The 16,050-nt window shown below is 45.2% G+C and overlaps 2 protein-coding genes across 5 annotated transcripts in view; both read right to left on the bottom strand.

Moving 5' to 3' along the window:
* mipol1 (mirror-image polydactyly 1) overlaps nucleotides 1-14,818 on the bottom strand; it is an 86,735-nt gene extending 71,917 nt beyond the window's left edge. The window contains exon 1 of one of the 3 annotated variants that reach the window (XM_044375413.1): nucleotides 14,797-14,818. Coding sequence is in view for 2 of the 3 variants with exons in the window: in XM_044375411.1 (XP_044231346.1) it covers nucleotides 3,069-3,157 (89 nt within the window). In the remaining variant the exon portion in view is untranslated. Of the gene's footprint in view, nucleotides 1-3,068; nucleotides 3,372-14,796 lie in introns of those variants that run through there. The other 2 variants (XM_044375411.1, XM_044375412.1) reach the window with 2 other exon arrangements.
* Nucleotides 3,670-15,029, bottom strand: c15h5orf63 (chromosome 15 C5orf63 homolog). Of its 2 annotated transcripts, XM_044375416.1 has the most exons (4): nucleotides 14,848-15,029; nucleotides 7,223-7,315; nucleotides 4,455-4,511; nucleotides 3,670-3,901 (listed from the first exon to the last, which is right to left on the bottom strand). In XM_044375416.1, exons 2-4 carry the CDS (start codon nucleotides 7,307-7,309, stop codon nucleotides 3,731-3,733), a joined length of 315 nt encoding a protein of 104 aa, XP_044231351.1. In that variant the 5' UTR covers nucleotides 7,310-7,315; nucleotides 14,848-15,029; the 3' UTR covers nucleotides 3,670-3,730. The 2 variants fall into 2 exon arrangements, with proteins under 2 accessions (XP_044231351.1, XP_044231352.1); XM_044375417.1 differs by lacking the exons at nucleotides 7,223-7,315; nucleotides 14,848-15,029 and adding an exon at nucleotides 7,350-7,649.
* Nucleotides 15,030-16,050: the final 1,021 nt, after the last annotated feature.

Here is a 16,050-nt window from a genome sequence, read left to right on the forward strand (position 1 = left end):
GCGCCCGTGTTACAGGTTAGAGCGGCCGCACGTCTCGCACGAGGCTGCTGCGTGGCTTCATCTAGAGACACGAGAAAGACAGCAGGGCTGCCAGTAGCAGAAGCGCCGCAGCAGACACGCTGCGAGCGTGCGAGACGCAGCAGTTGAGCGATGCGTCCCGGGCGTTCTGGCTCCAGCAGGTCTGTAACAGTCAGTGTGTCAGCGTCTCCTCCTCCTATTCTGGTTCATGTATGTGAAGCAGCACAAAGGGCTGGATGAAGGTGATTATAGATCAGTCAGTGTGATGATTAATAAATACTCTCAACCAATCATGTCACTGCTCATCACAGTTAAACATGATAACAACAGCCTGGATGCTTCAGACTTGAAGACACGTCACCACAAATCTGCAGCCAAAGACAGATGGAGTCAGTTTATATCTGTATAGTAAAGCAGTTTATTTGATGCTATTTCAGTTATAATTCTAGTGTATCTCACCAACAGTGTTTGCACCGCGATGTAATTCAAGAATAAAATGAGAAACGCTACTTTTGCTAAAAGAGGCCATGACGAGGTTGTTTCCTGTACTGATTGCAGTTGGAGCGTGTTTAACTGAAATAACTTTTTTTTTTTTTTTTTTTACAATATATTTCAAGCATTAATTTGTTATTGCAGCAGGTCGACAGCAAGCACTTAGTTTGCTGTTGTTGATTAAGAGCAGCAGTAGAGTGACATCACCAACACAGGTGAGAAAACACCGAACAGTCGCGGCTGCCTGTTACCACCAAAATACAACCCCAGTCTCAAACTAAATATGGATTGATTCCTTTTAGCGCACAAACTTTAATTTAGTTGCATATTATCACGTATGTGCAGGTAAATCTTCATTATAAAAATGTAATTGTGATAATTACACCAACAGATCCTCATGATTTATCAATAACCTGCATATTCCACTATAAAAACATTCTTTCATTATAAATCTGAGACAGTGAGACTTTTGTATCTGTGCATGAGTTCATGTTTGTGTTTCAGGTCCTGATCAGCTGACTGTCAATGCAGCAAGTCTGCAGGTTTAGGTTTCAGGACTTATTGCTATGACAACAGCTCAACAGGGTTTCTGCCAGTGTAGTGCAAACCCAGCAGCCCGCTGGGCCTGAGTTCACCCCCCCCCCCCCCGGACCTAAGCATCGGGGACTTACTTTAAGATGTTTCCTAAACCAAAATGTGTTACAAGTGACCAGGCTCCTTTCAGGAATAGCTCAGTGAGTGTGACGGTGAGGCTGCGGCTACTGGAGGCGACATTTTTTTTCCCAGGATGGCAAACTCATGACTCGCTGTACTCTGCCTCTGATTGGCTTACCCTGATATTCTTACCCTAACAAATTTCACTCCTCATGCCTAAACCTAACCAACCCAACCAGCAAAGGCAACAAGTACTAGTCAATCAGAGGCAGAGTAGAGAGAGAGGGTCATGACTTTGCCATCCGGGAAAAAAAATTTGGCCAAGTGGAGCAACTGAGAGCAGGTTGAGCAGGCAGAGAGCAGCAGAGACACCCGGAGAGACTGCGTGTGTTTACAGCAGAGAGCAGCCGCTAGCTAACAGCTGCGTGTGTTTACGGCAGAGAGCAGCCGCTAGCTAACAGCTGCGCGTGTTTACGGCAGAGAGCAGCCGCTAGCTAACAGCTGCGCGTGTTTACGGCAGAGAGCAGCCGCTAGCTAACAGCTGCGCGTGTTTACGGCAGAGAGCAGCCGCTAGCTAACAGCTGCGCGTGTTTACGGCAGAGAGCAGCCGCTCGCTAACAGCTGTGTGTGTTTACAGCTGAGTGTGTTTACGGCAGAGAGCAGCCGCTCGCTAACAGCTGTGTGTGTTTACAGCTGAGTGTGTTTACGGCAGAGAGCAGCCGCTCGCTAACAGCTGCGTGTGTTTACGGCAGAGAGCAGCCGCTAGCTAACAGCTGCGTGTGTTTACGGCAGAGAGCAGCCGCTAGCTAACAGCTGCGTGTGTTTACGGCAGAGAGCAGCCGCTCGCTAACAGCTGCGTGTGTTTACGGCAGAGAGCAGCCGCTCGCTAACAGCTGCGTGTGTTTACGGCAGAGAGCAGCCGCTAGCTAACAGCTGCGTGTGTTTACGGCAGAGAGCAGCCGCTAGCTAACAGCTGCGTGTGTTTACGGCAGAGAGCAGCCGCTAGCTAACAGCTGCGTGCGTTTACGGCAGAGAGCAGCCGCTCGCTAACAGCTGCGTGTGTTTACGGCAGAGAGCAGCTGCTCGCTAACAGCTGCGTGTGTTTACAGCTGCGTGTGTTTACAGCAGAGAGCAGCCGCTAGCTAACAGCTGCGTGTGTTTACGGCAGAGAGCAGCCGCTAGCTAACAGCTGCGTGTGTTTACGGCAGAGAGCAGCCGCTAGCTAACAGCTGCGTGTGTTTACGGCAGAGAGCAGGAGGGAGGACAGACATCTCACTCTGCTGCTGCTGCAGACTCATGGAGCAGACACTTTCAATTTATAACTGTAGTGTCCGTTGTCCAAGTAATTATTGATAACACACTTAACACTTTTCAAATTAGAATTTCTTTATTTGATGAACGTGGGCACTGATATGTGAAAATTAAATAAATGGGTTTTAATTCTATAAAAAAAAAGCAAAACGACGGTGGGGGCAGTGAGCAAGTAATGTAATCAGTGTATGTACAAACATCATGTAACACTGGCAACATGTTCAGCAAAAACTAATAACACCACACAGTTGGGCTGCGCTGGTTTCTGCTGAGCAAAACACGCAACATGAACCCGTCAGTCAGTCAGTCAGTCAGTCAGTCAGTCAGTCAGTCAGTCAGTCAGTCAGTCAGACAGACAGACAGACAGACAGTCAGTCAGTCAGTCAGTCAGTCAGTCAGTCAGTCAGTCAGTCAGTCAGTCAGACAGGTTGTTTCTTACTTGTTGACCAGGTGTTGTTGCAGCTCTGACATCACTGTGAGGTCATCTTAATGTCTCTATAACCAGATGAACCCTTTCAGGTTGTCTCTCATTGAAATGATAATAAATACTCTAAAAACCACGTTAACCCTCTCTGTCTCTGGTCGTCTCTTACGTGTTGCTGACGTGTCGCTGCAGCCTGCAGATCTTCTTCTTTGCTCTCTGCAGAGCGACCTGAACGTCCACCACTCTGCTGGATGCCATCTACACACCTTCCTCCTTCAATGCACAGCTGACTGTCTCCATGACAACCAACACACTCTGCACTACCTCACAGCACTTCCTGGTCACAAAGGTGGAGGAAGGCTGTGATTGGCCAACAGCCAGAGACACTGAACCGGCAGGAGCTGAAATATTGATGAGTTCACAGGATCAGGTGACTGACCCGTCTCAACTGAGACACCCGGCGTCGGGTTCAACCAATCAGCAGCTGATAAAAAGCCTCCACATTCTGTAGTGACATCACAGTTAAAGGTTCCTCACCGCTGTCGGTCTTGACCTGCTCGATGTGGAAAGAGCCCCGAGATGACTTTTGTTGTGAATTGACGCTATATAAATAAAAATTGATTGATTGATTGATTGATACAAACTGTCATCAGAGTTTTCTTCTTTGTTTGTCATGTCTTATGTTTTATATTCACTTCCTGCTGTGACATCACACCGTTTGAATATTTGAACATTTTCATTGATAAGGCCAAAAGAAAACACAGTAGAGACAGATTTATTGACCATTATTTATTGATTATTAGTTATTATCCAGGTGTAAACTGAGCGTCGTCATGTCTTCTGTGTCTCGGCGTCCTGCAGCAGTTTGTCCAGCAGGGCGACGTCCACTCGGTGTTTCATCACAAACTGTCCGTTCAGGTGGAAAACAGGTATGTCCCATCTGTACCTGTCGAACCAGCTTCTGTTCTCCGGACGGCTGATGTCCACCTGCTGGAAGACAAACTGACAGACAGACAGACAGTCGTTTGTGTTCATGTGATTATTTTATCAAACTAGAGACATAAAATATCACTGAATACTCAGAAAACTTCAGTTTATCACCTGTCCTGCCTCAGCTCGTCCACCTGAACTCACAAACCACCAACCGTGTTAATGAAACAGCGGCAGGCTCAGTGAGCTGCAGCAGCAACAGGCTGTGCTTTTGTTGTGAAATGTGTGATTATTATGACCTTTGGACACCAACAGCAAAAATAAAAGGTAAACGATGTTCTGCTGTCGCTCCGGAGCTTGTTGTTGTTTCAGCTGTGTGTGTTCGGGAGTGTTTTGTTGTGAACTGTGTCGTGGTTGATGGAGGCAGCTAGCTGTCTCATTAGCTGCAGAGCTATAAATATATAATAATAATAATAATAATAATATATTATAATAATTATATATATATATTAAATAATAATATAATATCTGCAGGGTGTTTCTGGTCGGATAACACCGTTTTGTTGTGTTGTGTCGTTATGCTGGTCATTTGTACTTCGTGTATATAGAAGTTTTAATGACTCACTCGATGTCTGAGCGGCTGCAGAGCTTCTTTAGCTTCATCACACAGAGGACACGGATCCTGCAAACACACCACAGATCATCATCATCATCATCATCATCATCATCATCATCATCACTGACAATAAAAACATCAGTAGTGATGAGCTGTTAGCATTAGCAGCTGTTAGCATTAGCAGCTGTTAGCATTAGCAGCTGTTCTGACTCTATAAACTTCATCAGGAAACAATAAACGCAACGATAATTTAAACATTGTTATTTATTTAGAACATTATGATCTAAATAAGAGTTGAATCTTCACTCAGTTTCTCTTCCGGCTCCCAAACAGATTCATTCACCTCCAATCACACCGAACGATAACAGATCAATAGATCAATAGATCAATAGATCAGAGAGGAGCTACAGACGCTCAACAAGACGCCAGACTGAAGGTCAGTCTGAGACACAACAAAGACGGGGGGGGGGGGAATAAAACTGCAGTCAGTGGGGGGGGATAAACAGAGCAGTCAGTGGGGGGGTATACAGAGCAGTCAGTGGGGGGGGATACACAGAGCAGTCAGTGGGGGGGGGGTAAACAGAGCAGTCAGTGGGGGGGGATATACAGAGCAGTCAGTGGGGGGGGGATATACAGAGCAGTCAGTGGGGGGGGGGTAAACAGAGCAGTCAGTGGGGGGGGGATATACAGAGCAGTCAGTGGGGGGGGGGGTAAACAGAGCAGTCAGTGGGGGGGGGATATACAGAGCAGTCAGTGGGGGGGGGTAAACAGAGCAGTCAGTGGGGGGGGGATATACAGAGCAGTCAGTGGGGGGGGGTAAACAGAGCAGTCAGTGGGGGGGGGGATATACAGAGCAGTCAGTGGGGGGGTATACAGAGCAGTCAGTGGGGGGGGGGGTAAACAGAGCAGTCAGTGGGGGGGGGATATACAGAGCAGTCAGTGGGGGGGGGGGTAAACAGAGCAGTCAGTGGGGGGGGGATATACAGAGCAGTCAGTGGGGGGGGGGTAAACAGAGCAGTCAGTGGGGGGGGATATACAGAGCAGTCAGTGGGGGGGGGGATATACAGAGCAGTCAGTGGGGGGGGGATATACAGAGCAGTCAGTGGGGGGGGGGTAAACAGAGCAGTCAGTGGGGGGGGGGGATATACAGAGCAGTCAGTGGGGGGGGATATACAGAGCAGTCAGTGGGGGGGGGGATAAACAGAGCAGTCAGTGGGGGGGGGGGATATACAGAGCAGTCAGTGGGGGGGGATATACAGAGCAGTCAGTGGGGGGGGGGTATACAGAGCAGTCAGTGGGGGGGGGTTATACAGAGCAGTCAGTGGGGGGGGGATATACAGAGCAGTCAGTGGGGGGGGTTATACAGAGCAGTCAGTGGGGGGGGGGATATACAGAGCAGTCAGTGGGGGGGGATATACAGAGCAGTCAGTGGGGGGGGTATACAGAGCAGTCAGTGGGGGGGGATATGCAGAGCAGTCAGTGGGGGGGGGTTATACAGAGCAGTCAGTGGGGGGGGTTATACAGAGCAGTCAGTGGGGAGGGGGATACACAGAGCAGTCAGTGGGGGGGGGTATACAGAGCAGTCAGTGGGGGGGGTATACAGAGCAGTCAGTGGGGGGGGGTAAACAGAGCAGTCAGTGGGGAGGGGGATACACAGAGCAGTCAGTGGGGGGGGTATACAGAGCAGTCAGTGGGGGGGGGTAAACAGAGCAGTCAGTGGGGGGGGGATAAACAGAGCAGTCAGTGGGGGGGGTTATACAGAGCAGTCAGTGGGGGGGGTTATACAGAGCAGTCAGTGGGGGGGGATATACAGAGCAGTCAGTGGGGGGGGGTAAACAGAGCAGTCAGTGGGGAGGGGGATACACAGAGCAGTCAGTGGGGGGGGGTAAACAGAGCAGTCAGTGGGGGGGGGATAAACAGAGCAGTCAGTGGGGGGGGTTATACAGAGCAGTCAGTGGGGGGGGTTATACAGAGCAGTCAGTGGGGGGGGATATACAGAGCAGTCAGTGGGGGGGGGGTAAACAGAGCAGTCAGTGGGGAGGGGGATACACAGAGCAGTCAGTGGGGGGGGGTATACAGAGCAGTCAGTGGGGGGGGGTAAACAGAGCAGTCAGTGGGGAGGGGGATACACAGAGCAGTCAGTGGGGGGGGTTATACAGAGCAGTCAGTGGGGAGGGGGATACACAGAGCAGTCAGTGGGGGGGGGGTATACAGAGCAGTCAGTGGGGGGGGGATAAACAGAGCAGTCAGTGGGGGGGGGATAAACAGAGCAGTCAGTGGGGGGGGTTATACAGAGCAGTCAGTGGGGGGGGGATATACAGAGCAGTCAGTGGGGGGGGATATACAGAGCAGTCAGTGGGGGGGGGGGGGTAAACAGAGCAGTCAGTGGGGAGGGGGATACACAGAGCAGTCAGTGGGGGGGGGGTAAACAGAGCAGTCAGTGGGGGGGGGTTATACAGAGCAGTCAGTGGGGGGGGGGTAAACAGAGCAGTCAGTGGGGGGGGGGATATACAGAGCAGTCAGTGGGGGGGGGGGGGGGGGGGGGGTTCTTACAGTCATAAATGTGAACACACTTCCAGGCGTCGGCATGACGACACTAAAATAAGTCACAATATTAAATGTGACGTTTACTGCTGATAACTGAAAGGACGACAGAGAAGAAGAAGCTTCCTCTTCATCAGCTGACTAACAGTGAGGTGATGAAGAAGAAGCTTCCTCTTCATCAGCTGACTAACAGTGAGGTGATGAAGCTCGTTCGTGGTCAGACAGCAGGTTACCTTGGTGAACAGAGTGAGCGTGGGTAACGTGTTGCCGTGGTAACGCCTGTGAAGCTGCAGAGCTGCACGACGACTGAAGAGAAACATTTTAATCTGAGAACAGAAACAGAAACAAACGGTTACTGACCTGAAGACGCCACACTGACCACATCAGCCTCTGACGACCAATCACAGCGCAGCGTGAGGCGCTCCGATAACGTCTCATCGTTTCCTTCGCTCGTGTCCTTCCTCCTCATCCTGGCCCCTCCTACTGAAGGACGACGACCGCTGCTGGATTTCCCTTCAGTCATGTGACGTATGTCTGAGGGGGCGGGGCCCAAGCTAACGGTCAGGTGAGCTTTATCTGATGGGCGGGGTCAGCTGGTCACGCCAAATCACATGTAACGCCTCGTTCATGACGAGTCTCTTATTGATCTGAATCAGCTGACTGATCGTCTTATTGATCTGAATCAGCTGACTGATCTTATCAGACTTTAAGCTTCTTTCTGGTCATGTGGGATCTTCTGATTGATCAGTTCGATCAGCTGTTAAACTAAAGTGCTTTTGTTTCAGTAACATTGAAACTTCAGATTCTTTACATTAAAGATGTGAAACCTGCAGATTGATCTGATCCATCTGATCGATCAGTTTGTTACTCAGACACCTTTATGAAGCAGTCGTCAGGTGATTCACTGAGTCTGTGCACACACACGTATGACCATCAACACACACACACACACGTATGACCATCAACACACACACACATGTATGACCATCAACACACACACACACACGTATGACCATCAACACACACACACACACGTATGACCATCAACACACACACACACACGTATGACCATCAACACACACACACATGTATGACCATCAACACACACACACACACACGTATGACCATCAACACACACACACACACGTATGACCATCAACACACACACACACGTATGACCATCAACACACACACACACACACACGTATGACCATCAACACACACACACACACACACGTATGACCATCAACACACACACACACACACGTATGACCATCAACACACACACACACACACGTATGACCATCAACACACACACACACGTATGACCATCAACACACACACACACACGTATGACCATCAACACACACACACACGTATGACCATCAACACACACACACACGTATTACCATCAACACACACACACACACGTATGACCATCATCACACACACACACACACGTATGACCATCAACACACACACACACACGTATGACCATCAACACACACACACACACACACGTATGACCATCAACACACACACACACACGTATGACCATCAACACACACACACACGTATGACCATCAACACACACACACACACGTATGACCATCAACACACACACACACGTATGACCATCAACACACACACACACACGTATGACCATCAACACACACACACACACGTATGACCATCAACACACACACACACGTATGACCATCAACACACACACACACACACGTATGACCATCAACACACACACACACACGTATGACCATCAACACACACACACACACGTATGACCATCAACACACACACACACACGTATGACCATCAACACACACACACACACGTATGACCATCAACACACACACACGTATGACCATCAACACACACACACACACACACGTATGACCATCAACACACACACACACACGTATGACCATCAACACACACACACACACACGTATGACCATCAACACACACACACACACACGTATAACCATCAACACACACACACACACACGTATGACCATCAACACACACACACACACGTATGACCATCAACACACACACACACGTATGACCATCAACACACACACACACACGTATGACCATCAACACACACACACACACACGTATGACCATCAACACACACACACACACGTATGACCATCAACACACACACACACACGTATGACCATCAACACACACACACACACACGTATGACCATCAACACACACACACACACGTATGACCATCAACACACACACACACACACGTCTGACCATCAACACACACACACACACGTATGACCATCAACACACACACACACGTATGACCATCATCACACACACACACGTATGACCATCAACACACACACACACGTATGACCATCAACACACACACACACACGTATGACCATCAACACACACACACACACATATGACCATCAACACACACACACACACGTATGACCATCAACACACACACACACACGTATGACCATCAACACACACACATACACGTATGACCATCAACACACACACACACGTATGACCATCAACACACACACACACGTATGACCATCAACACACACACACACACACACGTATGACCATCAACACACACACACACACACGTATGACCATCAACACACACACACACACACGTATGACCATCAACACACACACACACACACGTATGACCATCAACACACACACACACACGTATGACCATCAACACACACACACACACACGTATGACCATCAACACACACACACACACACGTATGACCATCAACACACACACACACACACACGTATGACCATCAACACACACACACGTATGACCATCAACACACACACACACGTATGACCATCAACACACACACGCACGTATGACCATCAACACACACACACACACACGTATGACCATCAACACACACACACACACACACGTCTGACCATCAACACACACACACACGTATGACCATCAACACACACACACACACACGTATGACCATCAACACACACACACACGTATGACCATCAACACACACACACACACACACACACACACACACGTATGACCATCAACACACACACACACACGTATGACCATCATCACACACACACACACACGTATGACCATCAACACACACACACACACGTATGACCATCAACACACACACACACGTATGACCATCAACACACACACACACACGTATGACCATCAACACACACACACACACGTATGACCATCAACACACACACACACGTATGACCATCAACACACACACACACACGTATGACCATCAACACACACACACACACGTATGACCATCAACACACACACACACACACGTATGACCATCATCACACACACACACACACGTATGACCATCAACACACACACACACACACGTATGACCATCAACACACACACACACACGTATGACCATCAACACACACACACACACGTATGACCATCAACACACACACACACACACGTATGACCATCAACACACACACACACACGTATGACCATCAACACACACACACACACGTATGACCATCAACACACACACACACGTATGACCATCAACACACACACACACGTATGACCATCAACACACACACACACACACACCAGAGGTACGATCAAACACAGATTCCCTACAGAGCATCTGGGCGTCATCGCTGACCTCGACACCGTACGCAACGCTTCTCGCTATCTGGGTGCTGACGGCGTTTTGAAGGGCTACGGACTGGACGCACTACGGGTCACGGAGGTGTGCAGCTGCGCCACTGGTGCAGAAAGAGTGCACGCTGCAGGATTTCTTCCCGGTGAAGCGAGTGCTAGCAGGATCGGGAAATCCCATGTTCAGAGAGTCTTCCCAACCTCTGATCACTTCCCGGAGAGAAATGTTCCCCGACTTCGCTGGTGATTCCCGTCTCCAGTGTCACAGCAGACCGCGGCCGTGAGAAGTCGTCTGTCCGAGGCAAAGATGCAAAATCTAATGACGATCGCCGATCAGCAGTCTCCCCATGCAAGTCCATGCAGACCAGCAGGAAGGTCTGAGCTCCGGCTGGGCTACAGCAGGTCAATTTAGTTTAAGTCACTTAAATTCTTGTAAGTGGTTTGTTCATATTTTAATTGCAATTGTCTAACGTTGTAACGTTGTAACGTTGCGTTGTTTATTACGCCTGTTAAGGCGCAAAGGCCACGATGTTTCTAGCAGCGCTCGCTGTCACTGCGGGGAAGAGAAGTGACGGCACGTTGACGTCTCTGTTCATCTTTTCTCTCCATAAATAAATAAATGCAGAATATATAAGCTTGTTCTGTAAATTAATGATTAAAAATGAATCAATGAAAACAAAAGCTATTGAATAAGTCTTATTATCACTAAAAAATAAAAATTACAATGACGCGTAATAATCGATGATGATGGAATTTTTACGACCGTCAATGAGGAAGTCTGATGCGACCAGTGACTCAGACGCAGCCGTCAGTGTTTTAAACAGCGACTGAAGAGTCTCTACTGCGTTTCATTTATGGTGGCGTTGTTTCTCTGTCCTCTCCTCTGCTGTCTGTGTTTGACACACAGAGCAGAGTAGAGAGGACAGAGAGATCACTGTGGAGTGAAGATAACTCTAAGATTACTTGAGTTAACAACAACTACGCTCGTTACTGTCAGTGCAATAAATGAATAAATGACGCCTTTTATCTTAAGTTTCTATGTTTCTACGGACACACAACGAATTCTTAACGTCATGTTTCTTAAAGGGAGTTTGGTGTAATATTTTCCTGGAGAGCTTCAGTTTAATTCAAACTGCTAATATGTATATCTTTAACGTTTTGTCACCACTACAGAAACAGCAGCTAACTGCTAAATTATGATAAGTTTGACTGCTGTTAGTTATTGGTTTGATTAATGGTTTAATAATGTGTGTTTTTATTGATTACTGATGGTGGCTGCTCACAGCAGTCTGAAGTCAGTTGTTGCTCTTTGTGTGTTTTTAAACTACTTTCCTGATGAAACATGATGGTTTTATTAAAGACTCCTGATAAGACTTCCTTTAACTTCCCCTTTTTATAAATCACACGAACATTTATAAATCAATACGAATCAAAAACATTATTTGTAAAAAAGAAAAGTTGTTAAATGAAAATGAGTTAATAACATGAATAATCTGCATGTTGTGTCTGTTGTTTCTCTGTTGTTGTTTTTGGCTGGTTTTCCAGAACAAACCACCGTTTCTGTTTCTGCTCCAGTTTTTCTTCTTGTGAATTTGACCAGGATCAGGATGGGAAATAATCTCAAAATCTAATCTGAATCTAGTTGTCGTCTGTAAACAGTGACGCTGCAAGATCCCCAGTCTGCAAAATCTTAAAACTCAGTGACGTATGACACGTTGTCTTTTGATACAGAGGCATATCAGCCAATTGATTGGCTTTTACAAACTATTTCTATTATATCAGCCTTAAAAAAACCATTATTGGTTGACGTCTAACACACACACACACAGAACAACAATCAATAAATGCTATAATTCAATGGACAGATCATTACAATTAGACCAATATTTAACCCAAATAAAACATCCTATAAAAACAAAGTAGATACAGAGTCGCCATGAGAGAGAAAAGCCAGAAAGAACAAAAAGAAATTCATTTTCTCACAAGTTAAATACAAATAAATTAGAGAAGATTTACATATATATATACATACATATATATATATATACCAGTGGAGGCTGGTCCATAGAGGCAAAGGAGGTTGATCCTCCTATTTTTTGAGGCAAGAGGGAGATCAAAATATTTAAAAAAGAATATTTGGTTGAAATAAATCATTACCAAATCTCAGTATTATATATTTATTCTTTCTTTTTTGGAAAAAATCCATTATTGAAATTCTGTTTAAAATGCTTCAACAGCGACACCTGCAGGGCAGGAGGAGAAAAGGCAGTCTGTGTGAATTGGTGGTGGGGGGCAGCGGCGGTCCAGAAGAGGAGGACGGGCTCCTGCTGTCCTTTTTCATGCTAATCTGTGATTGGCCGAGACACATAAAATGACGCTCCAAGGGAGGACGTCCTCCCTAACCAATCAACAACCAGAATGCAATATTGAGATCGCGTTGGTCCAATGATAGTTTCCAGATTTCATCCTCAATTCTTGAGCGGTAAGATATATATAATTTAATAATATAATATAATATAATTACATTTCACTTCTTTTATGGAGCTTGCATTGGCCAACAGTTAGCTTGTTGTAGCAGCCTGAAGGACTCTTTATACATCTATGGAAGGACTGTTAAGGACTGTTGTTAAGCTAACGGGAGAAATGATCTGGACTGTGCAGCGCAGCAGTAGCAGGACACCGCCAGGGAGGCTGGTGAGAGAAGCAACTGGAGAAACAACCAGGAGAGTTAGCTTGTTTGTCATTGTTGCTAATGATATCAGACTGGTTAACTAGCAGCCACAAAGTTCTGTTAACTAACAAACAAGATGACCAACAGCCACAAATGGACGTTATGACATGAATACTTCATCTCTATGATAGAAAGAAGACGTCAGATACAGCTTCTCTCTCTCTGTCTCTTTGGTCGCTAATTTCATCTCTGATGGTTAAATGTCTCTGTGTGGCTGCTGTGTGCATTTATCTCCTTAACAAGAATGCAGCAGAGATATATATATATATATATATATATATATATATATATATATATATATATATATGTAATGTGTTGTGGGTAGTTTGCTTGTTGAAGTTACAGTGAGATGTCTGGACTCATTCATTCATTTGGAATTTATCCTGTTTTTAATTGAGAGGTTGTTCAGTCACCTGTTGATGTTGTGTGATTAGTGAATGAGTGTAGGAGGTCTGGCTGCTGCTTCTGACAGTTTCTGTAGTTTGTTTTTAAGCTGAGTCGTATATTGAGTAATAAGCTTAAAGTAACTAGAATAACAAGTGTTAACATGTCAGCTTTGTAGACTATATTTTGTATGTCGTGCACATAGATCAGAGTGTGCAAGTCATGTATTTGATACGTGCATTAATTCTTGCTGATGTGAACCTACACTTTTAGATCTGTGAATGTTTTTAGTGTTCAGCACTGATCTGTTCCTGTATCACATTATAAGCTTTGTGTTACTTTATATATTTCTGTATACTAAGAAAATACAGGAAACACGTGTAAATCATGTGATATCTTGTCTGTTTTTGATGAGAACATAAATCTTTTGTCACAATAGAACAATAGTATAAATTTGAATTTCGCTTTGTTGGTAAAATCACACATCTGAACCAGTTCATGGCTAAAATGAGCTCTTCTTTGTTTAGAAACAATATGTGTAAATGTCTTTAAAGAAGCAGCCTTTACACCACTCAGGGGTTTTTGTTTTTGGAAGCAAATTGTTTTATTAGCACATAAAATTGATGACAATGATATAGTTTGATGCAGTTTGTCGTAAGATTGCATGTTGGTTTTCCTCCTGTCCTCCCCAAACCAGCCGCCACTGATATATGTATGTGTGTATATATATATATATATATTTATACATATATGTGTGTGTGTATGTTACTGCATGTCACAAAGTAAGACATGTTTCTATGTAAGATACTTTTTTCTTTTCTTTTTTCTCTTTTGTTTTATTTTATTGTATTATTAACTATTTATATTCTATTGTTTATTTGTGATGTTTTGCTTTCGCAACATGTTTGACCCACAACATCATGCAAATAAAGTCTATTAAACTGAAAAGCGGTGTAAATCACAGTTAGCCTGTTAGCTGAGCTGCTAACCTGCAGAGCTACACCGACTGTCCGCAGACCCGGACCCGCCGGTACACTCACCGAGTCCGGCCGAAGGTCCGCGGGCTTCTCGGAGGAAATCTTCACTGTCCGGTGTTTTATTGAAGTTTGATGAAGTTTGATGAAGTTTGAAACAAACAGAGAAACGCTGCAGCTCTTCTTCTGCTGCTGCTAACTCACTTCTTCTTCGTGTGTTCAGTGGCGGGTGGAATCGCGCCACCTGCTGGACCGGATGCAGAATAAAATCCTGCAGCTCTGATGTAGGAGCTTTACATGAATAACAGATTAATAATACACATAAGAAAAAAAGAGCAAAGGGAGCAGCATAAATTAATAAATAGTATTAGATCTATATTAGTAGATATCTGAAGGATAAAGTCCAGACTTTCCTCCCAGTTTGAAACTACTGCAGCACCAGTAGCAGAACCACCATCAGCTGAAACACTGCAGCTGCAGTTTGACGTTTGCATTCAGTTCAGGACTTCACTGAGTTTGGTTCTGAATCAGATGCAATTATAACCTTTCCTCTTGGTCTTATAAATAATGTTTATAACATGTAATTTGTAATGTTGTGGGAACGTTAAGATAAAGATGTCAGCAGACCGTCATGTGATTGGACCAGCAGATCAGAATCAGCTTTACTGCCAAGTAGGTAATCAGATTACAAATGATGAATTTGACTGTGTGTTGTTATGATGTGTAGCAGTCAGAAATATACACAAACAAGAGAGGTCCTAAATAATATAAAAAGAAGAAATTACAATAGAAGAAAAATGTAATATATAATATAAAATATAAATATATATATAAAATAAAAATATATAACATATTGTGCTGATAATACTGATTGTACCAGCTGTGCTGTGATCCAGACTGTTTTATTTTAATACCTTGGATTTGCAGTAAACTTCTCAAATATCCGCCATTATTTACTGTTCATAAATGAGCGTATTCTTTATCACTGAGCACAGAGGCAGCCAAGCTGTCGTCATGGGATTAAACCAATGAATAAGTATTTCATCTTCTAACATTTTACCCAGTGTTATAAAATAAATGTACTGATAGTACATTACACACTTAAAAAATGTCTGCTAGCGACCTGCTAGCTACATTAGATACGCTCGCTAACACTTGGATCACGTGATGCGCTGACCTGAGCAGATGTAGAGATTTCGCCTCCTCTCTTGATTGCTGTAAATTTATTTTTTTTACACTTTTCCTACTAGTGAAAAGCTGCCTCAGGTG

Source organism: Thunnus albacares, chromosome 15 (assembly GCF_914725855.1).
Source record: "Thunnus albacares chromosome 15, fThuAlb1.1, whole genome shotgun sequence".
In the NCBI taxonomy this organism is placed as follows: domain Eukaryota; kingdom Metazoa; phylum Chordata; class Actinopteri; order Scombriformes; family Scombridae; genus Thunnus; species Thunnus albacares.

Coding starts and splice junctions, on each gene's coding strand:
- c15h5orf63 (XM_044375416.1), bottom strand. CDS start 7,309: ATGTTTCTCTTCAGTCGTCGTGCAGCTCTGCAGCTTCACAGGCGTTAC. Junction 4,512..7,222: donor CGCTCACTCTGTTCACCAAG/GTAACCTGCTGT, acceptor GTGTGTTTGCAG/GATCCGTGTCCTCTGTGTGA. Junction 3,902..4,454: donor TGCAGCCGCTCAGACATCGA/GTGAGTCATTAA, acceptor TCTGTCTGTCAG/TTTGTCTTCCAGCAGGTGGA.